Genomic DNA, 15,863 nt, shown 5'->3' with positions numbered 1-15,863 from the left:
TTATATAGATGTTGGGATCGTTTCACATGTCCAAAATTATGAAATCCATTGGAAAGTATCTGCCAGGAACTGGAATTGAGCATTCTTTTACAGAGAATAGAGTATTCGGCGTCAACCTTATGTTATCAATTCTAAAATTTAACAACTACAATCTCTCGTTAAGAGCATTTGATTCAGATGGCTTTGCTTTAGCAACTACGAGGCATACACGGTGTACACTATTAGATTGTGAGCTACTTAAAAATTTAGTACCTGATGACTGTATATCTCTTACTGTAACCAGCAAACTTTTTTGTATTGTTGTTGATGTGATGAACCAACCAAGAAAAATTCCAGCCAAAAACATTGAAACTTTTCAGGAAATGTGCAAGACGGTAGTGGATATGTCTATAAAAAGCAGGAAACCATGTCGAGTTGACTTTCGTTGTCGGACAGCTACCTAGAAGGGTCAATAAAGCAAGGAACAAGAGAGAGAAGAAAGATGACTGATCCAATTGAACTCTTAACAATCGATAGCTCCACATGCTGTCCCGTGCAGATGGAAACATTTTGGGCGTCTTCTAGGAACAAAGAGTTACTGCAAAAGTATTTTAAAGATGGAATATTTGTAAAAGAACAAGAATTAGAATTTCGAACATACATCAGTGGCACAACAACAAATTCTTCAAGGACCCCAGCGATATCAATTTGTAATTCTGTAATAAAATCACATTCTGAATCGGAATTTGACATTCAGGAAGATCTTAGAATTATACCATACTGCATCTATACTTTACGGGAAGGATTCTCGATAATCGTTGCATTGTCATCTGATATTGATGCTGCAATACTAATTCAGCATTTTTATCAGATGAAGATTTCTTATGGAATACGGGAACTTTGGTTCATGAAGTCAGCAAACAGCACAATTCTCATTCATACATTAGCCGAACGCTTGGGTCAACTTTTGTGTAAATCTTTACTTGTTCTTCATATATTAACTGGTTCAGATGTTACTAATAAGATTGGTATTATAACGTCAGCCTTGAAAGCATATCCAGAACTCTATTCACAAGATTTCAGGCTATCATTTCCACTGGATCCGAAGAATTTTTCTTAAGCTGAAGAATTCTTTCTTAAAGTTATTAAACCAAAGTGGAAAGGAAAAACATTTGAGAAACTGAAGTACTACATGTACAACAAAAGTTTGTTGCAATCAATAAATGAACAGCCTCCTACATCATATTCTCTGTCTACTCATCTAAAATGTCACTCTGTTGTTCATACTTGCGCACCAGTCATGACACCTCAGCACAAGCTAAATCCAGTGCGGTACTAGGACGATGCGGTTTTATTACCTGTACAGAACATAAATTTCATTCCTGACAGAATCTTGTAATATTGCGGGTGTAAAAGTGGTTGTTCGAATATGAGATGTGCCTGTAAACGTGAAAATTTAATATGCTGTTCAGTTTGTGCACTGCTGCATGACTTGTTCTAATAAGGACAATGAATGAAGATCAAGTGTCACAAATTTTGATTACTGTGAATGTATCTGTGAACTATATCATACGCTATATACTGAAGTTTCCCCCCATATATGACGCTACAACATTTATAGTCGAAGATGAATTACTGTATACATGGACAAGTTAGTTTTAGTTGCGTACTGGTAATCGAAAACAGCAAGGAAGAGGAGGGGACTCCATAAGCCTAATAATAAATGTGTTTCATTTGCAATATTTGTTTTCTGATTTTTCCCTTTCTTTGTATTACACCTATCTGCATGATTGATACATATGTTTTACAGAAATATATAAACTCTGGATTTTTTGTCGGCGTACGGTAAGTGTAAATGTTGCCAGCTTACCAAGAATTAAAAGACATATTTTTCCCTAAATTTTAAGTTTTCTTCTTCTAAAATTTAGACAGTATGAACACAGGCTATATATCATTTGAATCTGTGTCCTATGCGCTTTCCAATAATGAAACACTTATGAAATAGGATAATTAGAAAGGGCATAAGGGACGCCAAAGTGCATGTCTGCGAACTTTGATAGGCGTCAATCGGCCATTTTTCAAAATGGCGGATTCTGAAGTTAGGCCCGGGACAGAATATCTACCTCATTTTATATATATATATATATATATATATATATATATATATATATATATATATATATATATATATATATATATATATATATATATATATATATATTATTCAAATGAACATGTTCTCCACGAATCTGAAGAGAAATGTCGTGAAATATGAAATTCCTAACGAGGTATTGCTAGGGACTAGACTAGTGAAACACTCAAATATTTTGAAGAATAAATTTCCATTTTGAGCCCAAGATGATTAGAAATTAGCGGGCAGCGAAGCGAGGTCTAAGTATGAGAACTTTAGAAAATTCACGGCTGAAAAATCACACTTCCTAGGTCACCAGAATTTTTACTCACGCCTAATTTCTCGTAATAACATATTTCACTGGAAACATGTATTAAGTTGTGTATAACTAACGTAATGTTCGTTGTTTGACGCTAATAAAGATGATGTAATCGCGTATTTTAATGATGATCACAATAAGTAATTTCCAGCTTCCATCTCGTGAAATTTTAATTTATTTTTTGTCTATTGGAGATTTTGGAAGACACAAGAGGACTTCCGAAAGTCAACCTAATAAGCAAATATGAAATACACTGCTCTCCAACTGAAATTATACAAATTTTTGAAAAAGAATTAGGTGTACAATATATTCAAAATATGAAGTACTTAAACTACACATAAATTGTAATTAAAAATTTAATTAAACACAATATAAAGAAACTACAATTATTTGATGTATTTTAGGAACTGATCCATACAATTAGTTCATTGTTTTAATAACATCGCAAAAAGTAATTATTAGTTCAAGTTCCGAAACTGTACCACCAAAATCAATTACTGAAAACCTTTCTACTGACAAATGTTTCGTTTTTCTGTAATATTAATTGGAAACTTAATATTATGCTTCCATACCGTAGTTGTGCCAGTAACTAGTAAAACTGACAGAAACAAAATAAACATGTGTTATATACAGTATTCTAAACGTAACTGACGATTAGAGAAGTGTTTAAACTATCAAGACGTCTGTGCTACAAAAGAATTCTTCTCACATGACTTCATGTGGGTTCGCATATTCCACTTCTGAGCAAATCTCTTCCCACATAAGTCACACACAAATTTACGCACTCCAGCATGAAGTTTCAAATGCGTTCGCAGATTGTTGTAACGCGCAAATTTACGACCACAAATCTCACATACAAATGGTTGTTCACCTGTGTGGGTTGTCATGTGTAGTTTAAGTGTAATACTGCTGGCAAATTGTGCACCACAAAGTTCACACTGTTCTGATTTATTGTGGCTGTTTATATGGTTTCTCAAACTTAGTTTCCTCACCAATTTACCACAAACTTTACAACAGATGAAAGTTGGATTATGAGCTTTTTTATGATAGTACAATTTTTTTCTTGAAACAAACTTCTCATCACATTCTGGACAACTATACTTTACATTTTCTGCATGTATTTCCATATGGTCCTTCAACTTGATCCTTAGTATCTTTTCATTACACAATTCACAGTTCACACTATTCTCGTCCTTTTTATGAACAACACGAATATGTATGTTTCGTAGATTCTTATCGAAAAACAATTTGTCACAAATTTCGCATGGGCAATCTCTGGAACGTGCATTAGAGTGTATTACTACATGTCGTTGCATGTAACGAAATTCGCTGAATTGTTTGGGACATTGCGGACACTTATATTCCCCGACATTATGCTTCTTCAACATATGATGCCGACGATATTTAGCATACTGAAACTTCTCTCCACATATAGTACAAGTCTTGTTACATACTTTTGGGTTTTGGTCCTTAATTCTGAAAAATAATAAACACTAGTGTATAATCATATTTACTACAACAGAGAGAGCAAGTATACATAAAGCTATTCTATTATTCACTAAACATAATACCTTATTAGAATCTTGTTTTCAACAGACCGTATATTTACTTGTTTCGGATCACAATTGGAAATTTAAAACAAACTTACTAGAGCTGTATAATACTCAATATTTTTTATTCGTTTTTTTACTGACACTTACACCCTCTTTTTCATTTCAAATTACTTTTATTGTTTATCTTATCGCATATTGAACAGTCTAAGAGTTTCTTGGATTAACGTTGTTCTAAATAAGTTTCATAAACATAAAAATGTGTTAATACTATATACAACGGAAAATATAGATAAGGTGATGTAAAGTAACCACAGGGGATGAAAAAATAGTTATAAATTTCAGTCATACAAACTATCTGAAACGAAATCTTTAATTTAATATCTGAAGTTTAAGACCTTTAGGCTAAAGACACGAAGGATTAATGAAAGTGAATAACTGTGAAATATTTTCTTTCACATTTGGAAAACACCTGAAAAGAAAAGTTTTAGAGAAGATCATAAGACTTGAACCTATAATAATAGAAAAAGTGTTGGAACTCAACGTTATACGCTAACAGCTACTCTACCTAGATGAGTTGAAATTTCACTACTTGGTAAAAGTGTGTGTGTATATAAATCACTAACACAAACTACCTGATGATTCTGTGGCTTGTTTCTATTTAGATTTACATTTTTAAAATTGTAATTCGCTTCGTTTTTATTTTATAATGACTTTTTTTTTTAAGAAGAATCTGTTTTCTTTTTCTACACATTTCCACGAGGACAAATTAAATTTTCTCTCATAAGAAAGAGAGTTATTTCTATTTAAGTAATTTCTACAGAGATGTGATGAATCTTTTGTACATTACTGTAGAAGCAAGGAATGTAATGTCAGCACGCAAAACGTAAAGTTGTTCTCCTTTCATGGATATGATCTGGAGTACCTTTTGAAGTATGATTTTGTGACATTGAAATTGCATTAATGGCATGTGTCTTTGTTGACAACTGCATGTGGCGCAAGCTGTTATACAAAATGTAAGTATATTCAAACAACATGCGACAGGGAGAAATCAAAAGACCGTACAGATGTATTATTATAAACTAGTGGAAATTATACTTAATTTTGAAGATCTCTTTGGCTTGGACAACTTAGTAAGATACGCTTTTGTTAGTAAAAATGTAGGCTGAAGCCCTTGTTATGTAAGGCAAATATAAGCCACTCGTAGGTGATGGAAATGCATTTGGAATGTTAACCCATTATGCCAAACATTATCGAAGGAATTATCTGCATTTAAAGTTAATAGGGGATGAATGCCTCTCGTTATGTTGATTAATGGTTCAATTACTTAAATGTAGGGAGGTATCCTGAAGATTAGACTGACAGCAGAAATCAGTTTGATGTAGCTGCAGAAGATAATAACTGTTAAGATGAATAAGAATCCGACGAGCTGAGATTATTCGATATTTTCTTTCTTTCTTTTCAGTGTAATTAGACGGTAAGATTGAGGCTTGATCTAGTCCATATTCTATTTTGAAAATTAAAACTTTCAGAATATAGGATAGAGGTGCTTCGAAGAACTAACTTACAGAGATTAGCCAGGATATACAACTCTTCATTCAGTATTCTACCTGTGATGTGAAGTGAACAGAGCCGTAGCTAAGGGGGGGCCAGCGGGGCGCTGACAACAAGGGGGCGCCGAACGAGCAAGGAGAAAGAAAAAGTTGTGTTGGACATGAATAAAAGACGAGTCGCCCCCAGAAAGTATTGGCGCCCTATTAGATCAATATTGCTGTCGGTTATCAATGAAATACGTAGATTTCTTAAAAATTTTCTTGCTCGCTTCGCTCGCAATCCAAATGTTTAAATAAGTCACAAGTTTTTACTTATTACTTAAAGAGTTATAGATTTCTTAATGACATGTGGTATACAAGGTGCCGAGTAATGACTTATAGTGTACGCAGGAGCATTTTTAAACTCAGAAACGAGCGCAAAGTCGTGTTTGGCGTTTTGAGAGTGATGAGTTTGCTTAGTTCAAAACGTTTTTCTACCCTTGGGGGCTCAGTGGTAGAGCGTTCACCTCTGGTACTTGGGGTCCCGGATTCGATCCCAGCCCCGCCAAGTGAACTTTGTGGTGGACAAACACCGCGTGCGTGTGTTTTCTCGGGGTTCTCCCGTTTCCTCCCACTTTCTTCATTCCACCATTTCATTCGTTACTCATCATCACCGTCTCCTTTAGCCTAACCGGCATAACCGTGGGACGTAAAAATCAAAGATTTCATTTCATTTTTTTCCCTATCCAATCCGATTAATCACGACGCACAGTGGAGCCAAGGCACTGAATTCTTGGCAAAAATAAGAATTCGCAATATGAAGCAGAAAATTGAAAGAAAACCAATTAGTTTGGTGTGTGCAGTGGCTACAATAATGTTATTTCGACATTATTTTATCAAAAACATAGAGTGTTACATCATAAAAGGAAGTATTCCTTATATTCGCGCCTAAATAATATAACAGATTATATGATTGGCATAAACAAACGCGTGGGCAATATGCTTTGATTTGGCAACATACGATTGACTTACATTCTTACGCATGAAAGGAAAAAGTGTACTTATTCTTTTTACAACTGAAGAGTAATAAAATTGAAGAAAAGTTCTTGCTTCTCAAAATTATTTCCAAGTTGTGGAGGATTCGTTATGACAATGAAGATGCAAGGACACTTCAATACATAAAAATTATTTCATCACAAGTTCTCGATATATTATCAGATGTATTAAACATATTATGATTTACAAGCATCAGCAACCTGTTCAGCTTGTTTCATATATTGCATCGTGCATTACGTGGGCTGATTTCAGGGCTTGATTGGAACACTCTGAGCTGGAGCGAGCGGAGGCTCATTACAGTTGATTCCAATGTCACTTCTGTGCACGCATCGCATCACAAAAAAACGCAATACTGAATTGATCAACACCATTTTAAATATGGTTCTACCTTATGGTCCATAGATTGTTTGGCAAACATTGACGTTTCAAAATATCGCCACCATTAATCACACATGTTTGACTAGAGTTTAGTTCTGTTGGCGAATGCCAGGGAAGTATGATTGGATGTTGGTAACAAGATGGGTCCTAGGGGGCGAAGCACCAAGTAGGTTTGGCTATGGTAATATGATATTAAGTAGGGGATTACCATAGGGATAGCATACTGATATTAACATCATTCCAAATATGATTATTGATTACACATTACCTCAACATTCTAAATATACAAAACGATACATACATGTCGGTCGTGTCACAATGTTTACCAGTCACGGAATATTTACACGCAATGTAGGAATAGTCACATTTAAAGTCAATTTCCTATCTTCTGTCACTAAGCAGCACCTTTCCTGCTTCGGTGGATAACCAAATTTACACGTCCCATGAATTCATTGTAAATAGCTATCACTTCTTTTCCTGCACACTATCTTATGTGTACACTATTAAGGTTTCATTATAGCAAATTATATCAAGTCAATCTTTTACTTCATTCTTCGAGTTTTTGCTAAGAATTGCCTGGTTTGGTCCCACTGTGTGACGGTGAGAATGAAGGTATGAAAGTGAGAAGAATGAAGAGACACATTCAAGCTGTTGTTTGCGTGGGAATATTAAAAATAAAGGTAAACGAGGGGAACAATAACATTTTCGAACTTCAAGCAGTTGTAGAATAGGGGCTTAAGGGATCATAAATTAGCCTAACGAAGTTCGACTTTTCAGACTCTAATCACTATCAATGATTTATTTTTATATTCCATTGACATATCAAATGCTTCCAATTCAGAGGAATTTATTGGGGTCATTTTTTCATCAACTTTTTATATCGGCACCATATTATTTTGTGTATGCGTATCTAGTTGTGTGATGTTTTTATCTATCTACATACATACAAAACATAAGTACACACATTCTTCATATATGTACGTGTTAGTGTATTTTAATATGTTAATTAATAATAAGTACCTTAAATTCGGAACTTTCATTCATTAATAAATTAAGTAATTACTATAATTTCAGACATATGTAGTAGCCAAAGTATATTTTGGATTTTAAGTACAAACATTGAACATATTCTTCACCTCCATCGATCAATATTTAGAAATTCACAAAGAAGGATCCTTCTGAATTTCCATTACATTTCACAAAATATTTTTTACCGTTAAGAGATCGAAATTAACATACTATTGATGTGGTCACATACAGAATAAAATTAAAAAGTTTACAATTATTATTGGAAATTAATACTGTCACCCATTTGGAACAATTTAAAAGCACATAGTTTTTAATGTATTAAAATTTCATTTCTTATCAATAGTATGAAATGTTGTAAATAGTAGTAACTTTCCATAACTGTTCTCCTAGCGAATTTGTATACAACCAAAGGTAGTTTTGTCAAGTTTAACAAAAAGTCCAAAATAAGACTCTCGAAAACAGCCCTTATTTGGAAAAGGATACATAATGATCGTTTTTGGTTGTTGTAATGGTCTTTCCAAGAAGATTAATAAAAATTCAGCGTAACAACAAAAGTTGCTTTTCTTTTATATATATATATATATATATATATATATATATATATATATATATATATATATATATATATATATATATATATATATATATATATATATAATGATTGCTAAAGTGAGTGTAGGGGCGCTGAATTCTACTTCGCCCCGGGCGCAGAAATCTCTAGCTACGGCTCTGGAAGTGAAAAGTTCTTTAATATGGATCTAGTTCATTTATTAGATCGAGCTCTTTCTAACAATTATGTATAATCTATACGTATTAGTGACATTCAAATATAATTACTATACAGTTTATATATCTAAATTGGAAACAAAAAGTAAAATGGAATACCTACAAGAAAATTATCTCTCACACAAAGATTAATATTTCCTATGAAATCCCTTATTCTTTATTAAGTCTTTTATCCTTTGTGATATCCTATGTACGAGTTTAGCACATTTTGCCTTCAATTCAGCATCACGATACCACAAATTGTTGATTTCCTCGATCAACTGATGTTTGGTTGTAATGTGCTACTTCTTTAGCTATTCTTTCGTGAAGCACCAAAGATTTTCAATCGGTTCATATCAGGACTAGTGCCCAGCCACGGAAGAACACTAATTTCGTTGTCCTCAAAGAATTTTGTCACAGCTTTGGCCCGGTGGCATGGGGCTCCATCATGCATAAAGATGAATTGTACGTCCCGAAACCAGATTGCAGTCTAGGAAAGCAGTTCTTCATGAAGAACTTGTAGATATTGCTCATGCTTCGTTGTCCCCTCTACTATATACAGTCTTCCAGGCTCGAAGACAGAGATCACACCCCAGACCATGACTGAAGAAGGATGCTTCACGGTTTATTAAAGACATCCCACTTGAATTCCTCCCAGGTGGACGTCGCACATATTGTGAACATTCATCAGACACGAAGGTACATGATTCATCACTGAAACACTATTCTTCAATCGTCAGAAGTCCAGTATTCTACGTCTCGTGCCCATTCGAGGCACTTCTTTGCCGTGATTGGAGTAGAATAATCTGGAGTAGACTCTAATTTGTTTTCTTTCTTGACCGCGTGCTTTTATTCCTTCGGCATAAAGGATCCTTCGAAACACTTTCAGGCCAAATGTCTGCGCCATACTCAGCCATTTTTATGTTTAAGTCTCTTAGAACTTGCACTTCTGTTTCCCAGAGCCAATCTTTTTAGCTTTTTGATGCCTCTTAGGGATAGCTTTGGGTTTCGCCCACACTTCCCAACCCTATTTTGGCTCTTGTTCATTCCGACAGAGGCTCTACTCACAAATTTTTGTTCTCTCCGAACTCTACTGGCAATGTGTCGCCGTGTATATTTTCCTTCCTTCAGAAGTATTTTGTTAACTTCCATTTTACGCGCAGAAAGGTCCTTTGCTTTTCCCATTATGCTGCGATTACAGGACTTCACAGAATAAAAGATTGATACACGAAACACATCACGATCATTTTAAACTAGCCCATTCGAACTGTTGAATGCTTTGAATGTCGTAACTTCTTAAGACAGCACCCACAACACTGCAGACTGTAACTTGTTGATAGGAACCACAATAGCTATCTACAACTGAACCACCACTTTCAGAATTTCCTCCCCATACGAATGCCATCTGCTGTTCAACGGTGATATCACCACTTCAACTGTATAGTAAACAAATGAAGGATCCTATATTGGTGGTTTAACCATTAAATTAAATGTTCTAGAACTCTGAAATTAGGACTCCTACATCAACTTTGCATTTTTCGAGAGTGAGTCTAATAATTTGAACACGTCTGTACTTCAATACTGGGTACTCATAATCGAGATTATGGTACAAGTGAGCACTAATTAAACCATAAACATCTCTCGGAAGGGAAAGAACAGGAAACGGATATCTGCAAATACTTGAAGTTTGATACAATATACAGGCTATAAAATGAGGACCATAGAAGTGATGTGACAAAGAGGCTTCATATTGGCATTGAGGCTCACATAACAAATGAAGCTACGAAAATTGAACTTCATATCAGGGATTACTCTTCTAAAGAGTAGAGAATATGTTGGGATGTAAATGCTACTTCACTTATATACTAACAACATATTTACCAAAAGAAGAAAGGGAGTCTCATGCGGATTCCATATATTTTTTTTTATTTATGGGTATGTTTAAACCTGATTTATACTTCAAAATAAATCACTCTTCTCCGCTAACTTTCGTTTTGATTGAAATCAATTTAATCCATAGTTACAATATCATATGATCCTTAATAACTTCTATTTTATGGCTTTAAACTTACACCAAAAACCACTGGAATCACGATCAGTCTGCTAAAATTTTATCCTTAGGATAAGGAAAACTAGTAGAAATTTGTAGATGGTATCAAGTATTAATCAATTGATACAGTATATTGTAAAATTACCTTGTTAGGTAGAAGGTAGATCAATTAACACGGGAATTGATTTTTTTCTCGCAACCAGTTTTATTATAGAAGTTTCTGTTATAAAAAAATATAACACAGCTTTGATTAAATATATACAAGTTTTACTAAATAATTAGGGTAAATTGGTGTCACACGGCCTACGCAGCTAAGAGAAGAATCCTCACAAAGCTAAAGGCAAGCTATGTGGAGATGGGTTAGGACTTTCAGTCTCCACATAAACAAAGAAAGGTCAGAGTACCGCAGAGCTCAAGACAGCTAGGCGGGAAGGAAGTCACGAAGTTCCACGAAGCTGTGTGGCTGAAGTTAAGAACTCCTCAGAGTTCTATGCAAGCTAGGGGAGGGTTAAGTACCTACAACGCTTAAAGCAAGCGTGAGAAAAAGGCCTCACAGCTCCAGGCAAGATAAGAGGCTTGTGTTAGGTTAAAAGCCATCAAATCACCAGACAAGCTAAAACAGCAAGAGTAACCAGCCGAAACTGATGTTGATTGAGGCGATACATGGAAATTAATTCTTTCTCGTGAGCAGCGATGGCGCTAGTTTTTTCTTCCATACATAACCAAGTGGTAACAATAATTCTTGTTGTTTGCTTTGTGTAGTAACTTATAGTAAAAGAGAACGCAGTCTTGTTTATAAATAAAAAAATACGTTAACGTATATAAATATAACCACGTGCGGAATATTACAATATTTCTTATACAGACAGCATATAAATAACTAAATAAATAAGCTGTTCCAGGAGAATAAAAGCTATCAATTAGTATTTGCAACGTACAACGTACTCTTTTAGAGCAATAAAAATTTATATCCCCCAATTTATTTCAAAAACTACGCATGAACATTTAAACATACTTATATTAGTGTGTTTACCTCAATCAGATATCTATTCGATTTTGAGACTTTTATCAACATAAACAATATTATAATCTAAATTACTGAACATTGACGACCAAAATTGTAATTGGTTTCTACGACGACCAAAATTTCTCAACAGATCTAAATATTTTGGACAAAATACTAGATGTCCTCCTTCGCTATCAGACTTATATAGGGTGTCTCAATATTTTGGGAACATATTTCTCTCATCAAAATAAGGAAAACAAGTTCATATGGACCTGTGCTCAAAAGTGGATAGGTTCGGAGTTATAGGGTGCCGGAAACAAGTGAATTTTAGAAGTGTATAGCTCCACTATTATGGGACCTATCGTAGTCGGGTCAAGACATCACTGAGCATCTGTTAGGTGAACTATCCAAATATCCATGTTTAAGAATGTTGCAGTACTTGCATACCAATTTTTGGGGACGTAGGTGGAGAGTGATCAAATACTCCCAAGTAGCCTCTCTAAAAATGATTGTGCAAGTACCGAAGGTTCTAAAAGATGGATATTTGGATAGTTCACATATTAGTTCCTCAGTGATGTCTTGACTCGACTACGATCGGTCCTATAGTAGTGAAAAATGGATCTTTAAAGTTCATTTTTTCACGTTTTCGGCACTCTATAACTGCGAAACTATGCACTTCCAACCACAGGTCTATATGAACTTTTTTTTTTTCATATTTTGATGTGAAAGATCTATTCCCAAAATGTTGTGAGAAATTTTTGTAACACCCTATATAATTCTATGCAAGCCGTCGGACACATGCTAAGATACAGTAAATCCAGTTGAAAAAAAATTCATGTTTAAACTATAAATACATATACGTAGCTGCAATACTGGAAAGATCAATTATAATGAAAAGCGATCACAGGTTCACTTTAAACACAAAAAATCCTAGGTATAATGTAAGGTGCATCTTACCTGAATCACTACTACAGTATTATAGTGGAGAATTTTTACTCTACAGAAATAAGAAAAATTACTGTAAACTTCTGCTAAGAATGACTTATTTCATCCTAAATACCTAATTTCATAGTGAAAAGATGTCCTTAATTTTACGAAAATAGATAAAATAGTTTATATGAAAATATCTTAATGGAATGAAATTCCGATTTCATCGAAGTTCGAGAAAAATTCTGATAAGGAAAATATAAGAAGTATTTTGTATGTATATTTAAAAAGGAATCAGATTAAAGCTTTCTTCAAATTTTATTTTATTTATCACAGTATTGCGAGCGGTGATAATGATTATAAAAAATATAAGCAAAAGGCTAGTACCCACCGCAAAAGAAACAAAATTTACTAAGCAGCGCTTTCGGAAAACCCTGCTTCCATCTTCAATTAGAAACACTTCGAAGAGGATTTAAAACACGGGGGAGAAATGTAGATAGGTAAACAATCGCTAAAAGTATTTAAAATATGTCAGCACAAGTCTTCTGTCAAAAATCCTAATCCTATTTATTTTATTTATTTTTTTGTGAGAAAAATCAAAATTTTAATTTATCATTTTCTAACAGCTGGTAACTAGCCGGTGAACTTTAACTTTTGGATCATTGCATAAAGTATAGTATGCCATCTTTCATACTTCGTGTGTATAGAATTCAGAACAAAAATCGGTTTAGTCATAGCACATCAGGTTTTCTTGAAAATTGCATACTAACATTGCCAATATCAATGTATCTAATGGTTTATTGTTATTCATAACACTGCTACGAATACTAGTACACTTACTAATATAAACAATATTAATATCTTATATTTGTATTTCTAGTGCTGTATGGTAACTCGTAATCACGATATTACAAACAAACAAGTCAAGAAAACAGGAAAAAAGAAGAATGTTTATGGATAAGCATTCACTATAAAACAGTAGGACTCTTAAACCAAGCAAACGTAAACTACATAGTGTTTTTGAATTTGTGCCCTCATCTGCGCCATTTTAAAGGAGTAAATAACGTACCCATAGGTCATGACATGTCACACAAAAATCCACACTACTGGGTTTTACGCATCTTCTTTGAGAAACTACGTCTTGTCGCGGCCCGCTTGTGACTAGTGGCAGAATCTTCTCTCTGCAACAACCAGCAGTAGTCTGCAAGCCTGTTGCAATTTCACTTTCCTTGATAACAACATTCGAGTTCTTTGAGGTCCTGATGAAATTTCTCTCCTTGTTCAATACTCACGACTCCAATATTGTCTGGAAAATAGTCCAAATGGGAAAACAGCATATGCACTTTCAAACTCATGTTACAACCCAATTCTTTAAAACACAGTAGCATTCTTTCCATCATGTCTTTGTATCCTTTCTGTTGTCAAGAGTTTTCCTGCATCTCGGAAAGCTTGCCATGCTGATCGCTCGTTCTGGTCCATGACATTTTCAAAGTTTGCGTCACTAAAAGGTTTCCTAATATCTGGCCCATCGAAGATGTCCTCTTTAATTTTTGCATTACTGAAGCAAGGAAATTTTTGACACAGATATTTGAAGCCCTCACCTTCAGTATTTAGAGGATTTACAAATTGCTTCATTAAGCCAAGCTTAATGTGAAGGGGAGGTATCAGTATATCATGTGCATTAACAAGACCTGTACGTTTTAAGTTTTTCAAACCAACATTCCACTGCCTATCTGGCCATTCCTTTTGAGTCCAGTAAACTGCCCTTGCCTGACTGTCCCACTCACACAGAAAGCATGGGGATTTGGTATAGCCTGACTGTTGACCCAACAGAAGACCGATGGCCTTAAAATCCTCACATATTTGCCATTGATGTTTGTGGTACTTCATCTTCTTCAACATCAAATCAAGGTTGTCGTAGCTTTCCCTCATGACAACAGAATAAGCAATTGGAATGTATGCTAGCTTGTTTCCGTTGTGTCGGAGTACATACTTCAAACTCCGCTTGAAAGCATCGATGAAAAGTCTCCATTGGGATCGATCATAGTCAGTAATCCTAATTGTAGTATTAACTCCGGAATGTTGTTCTGCAGAAAAGAAAGCAGTAAATTCTTGTTCACGATGCCTGTACCAATAGTACATCGTCTCAGGTATCAACAGGTTTCCCTCCTTTAGTTGTGATCTCAGTAGTTCGGCAGATTCCTTTGTGAGACCAAGGTCACGAACTAAATCATTTAAACCAGTCTGTTCGAAAAGTATAGGCTCTGTTGATTCTTGTGGGTAAAAGTATGAATCGTCATTGTTGTCACTAGGAGATTCGGAAGAGGCTTCGTTTAATTCGTCTGGTGGCTGTGGGACAGGTATATCAGAACCATGGGATACTGGTAAACTGACGGATGGAATTGTAGTTGGGTAAGCAATTTTAGCCCTGTTCCAACTGTTGGAACCTTTCATATTCACAGAACAAAAGTAGCAATTGGTGCTGTGGTCAGTAGGCTCACGCCACACAGTGGGGATTCCAAACGGCAATGCTCGTCTTTCACCTTTCATCCATTGCCGTAGTTATTGAATGCATGTTCGACAAACCTCTTGTCCTGATCTCCCAAAGTTATACCAAAATACGCAAGATAAGCCTTTCGTACAAAGGAAGTCATATTGTGCCGTTGTTTCATGGGCACAAATGTTCACATATATAAGAGAATATATCTGGATTATTCTTACAATCTCGACGCTGCATTCCTAAAACTCTACGAACAAACAATTCACTTTCGACACTAAATACTAAGCACACACCACGATATTAGAGGCTACAAAGCACTGAGCACAATTAGGTAGTTTACAACGAAACTGTATAAATCATTCGCAGGAAAATCAATATAGGAAACAAAACAATGCCGCTAGGCGGACACGATAAGCTGTTGTTTAGCTACCGTTACAACATTTCACGCCATGAGAGTAATAGCATTTCAGCCAATCAGGATGTTTAGTCGTCCTAGTTTGAGACGCATATGAATGAATAGGTAAAACGATTATCCCGATTTTGTCACAAAATGTGATGTGATGAGACTAAACTAACTTTACTTTTAGTCTTAGGTGGCAATCGCCACATCACAGAAACATACTGCACTTACGCAACAGGGT

At 35.0% G+C, this 15,863-nt stretch overlaps 1 protein-coding gene across 3 annotated transcripts in view; it reads right to left on the bottom strand.

Moving 5' to 3' along the window:
- The window catches only part of LOC145694669 (uncharacterized), a 508,204-nt gene that overhangs the window by 93,764 nt on the left and 398,577 nt on the right, over positions 1–15,863 (bottom strand). Inside the window, exon 7 of one of the 3 annotated variants that reach the window (XM_081771149.1) lies at positions 2,320–3,905. The exons of the other annotated variants lie outside the window; for them this stretch is intronic. Within the exon in view, the coding sequence (XP_081627275.1) occupies positions 3,104–3,905 (802 nt within the window). The 3' untranslated portion in view covers positions 2,320–3,103. Of the gene's footprint in view, positions 1–2,319; positions 3,906–15,863 lie in introns of those variants that run through there. 3 annotated transcript variants of the gene reach the window in all.

The sequence above is a fragment of the Thermobia domestica genome, chromosome 9, assembly GCF_964235325.1.
Source record: "Thermobia domestica chromosome 9, izTheDome1.hap1.1, whole genome shotgun sequence".
In the NCBI taxonomy this organism is placed as follows: Eukaryota; Metazoa; Arthropoda; class Insecta; order Zygentoma; family Lepismatidae; genus Thermobia; species Thermobia domestica.
Note: the sequence above shows the minus strand (reverse complement) of the source record. Positions and strands in the feature narration are given on the sequence as shown.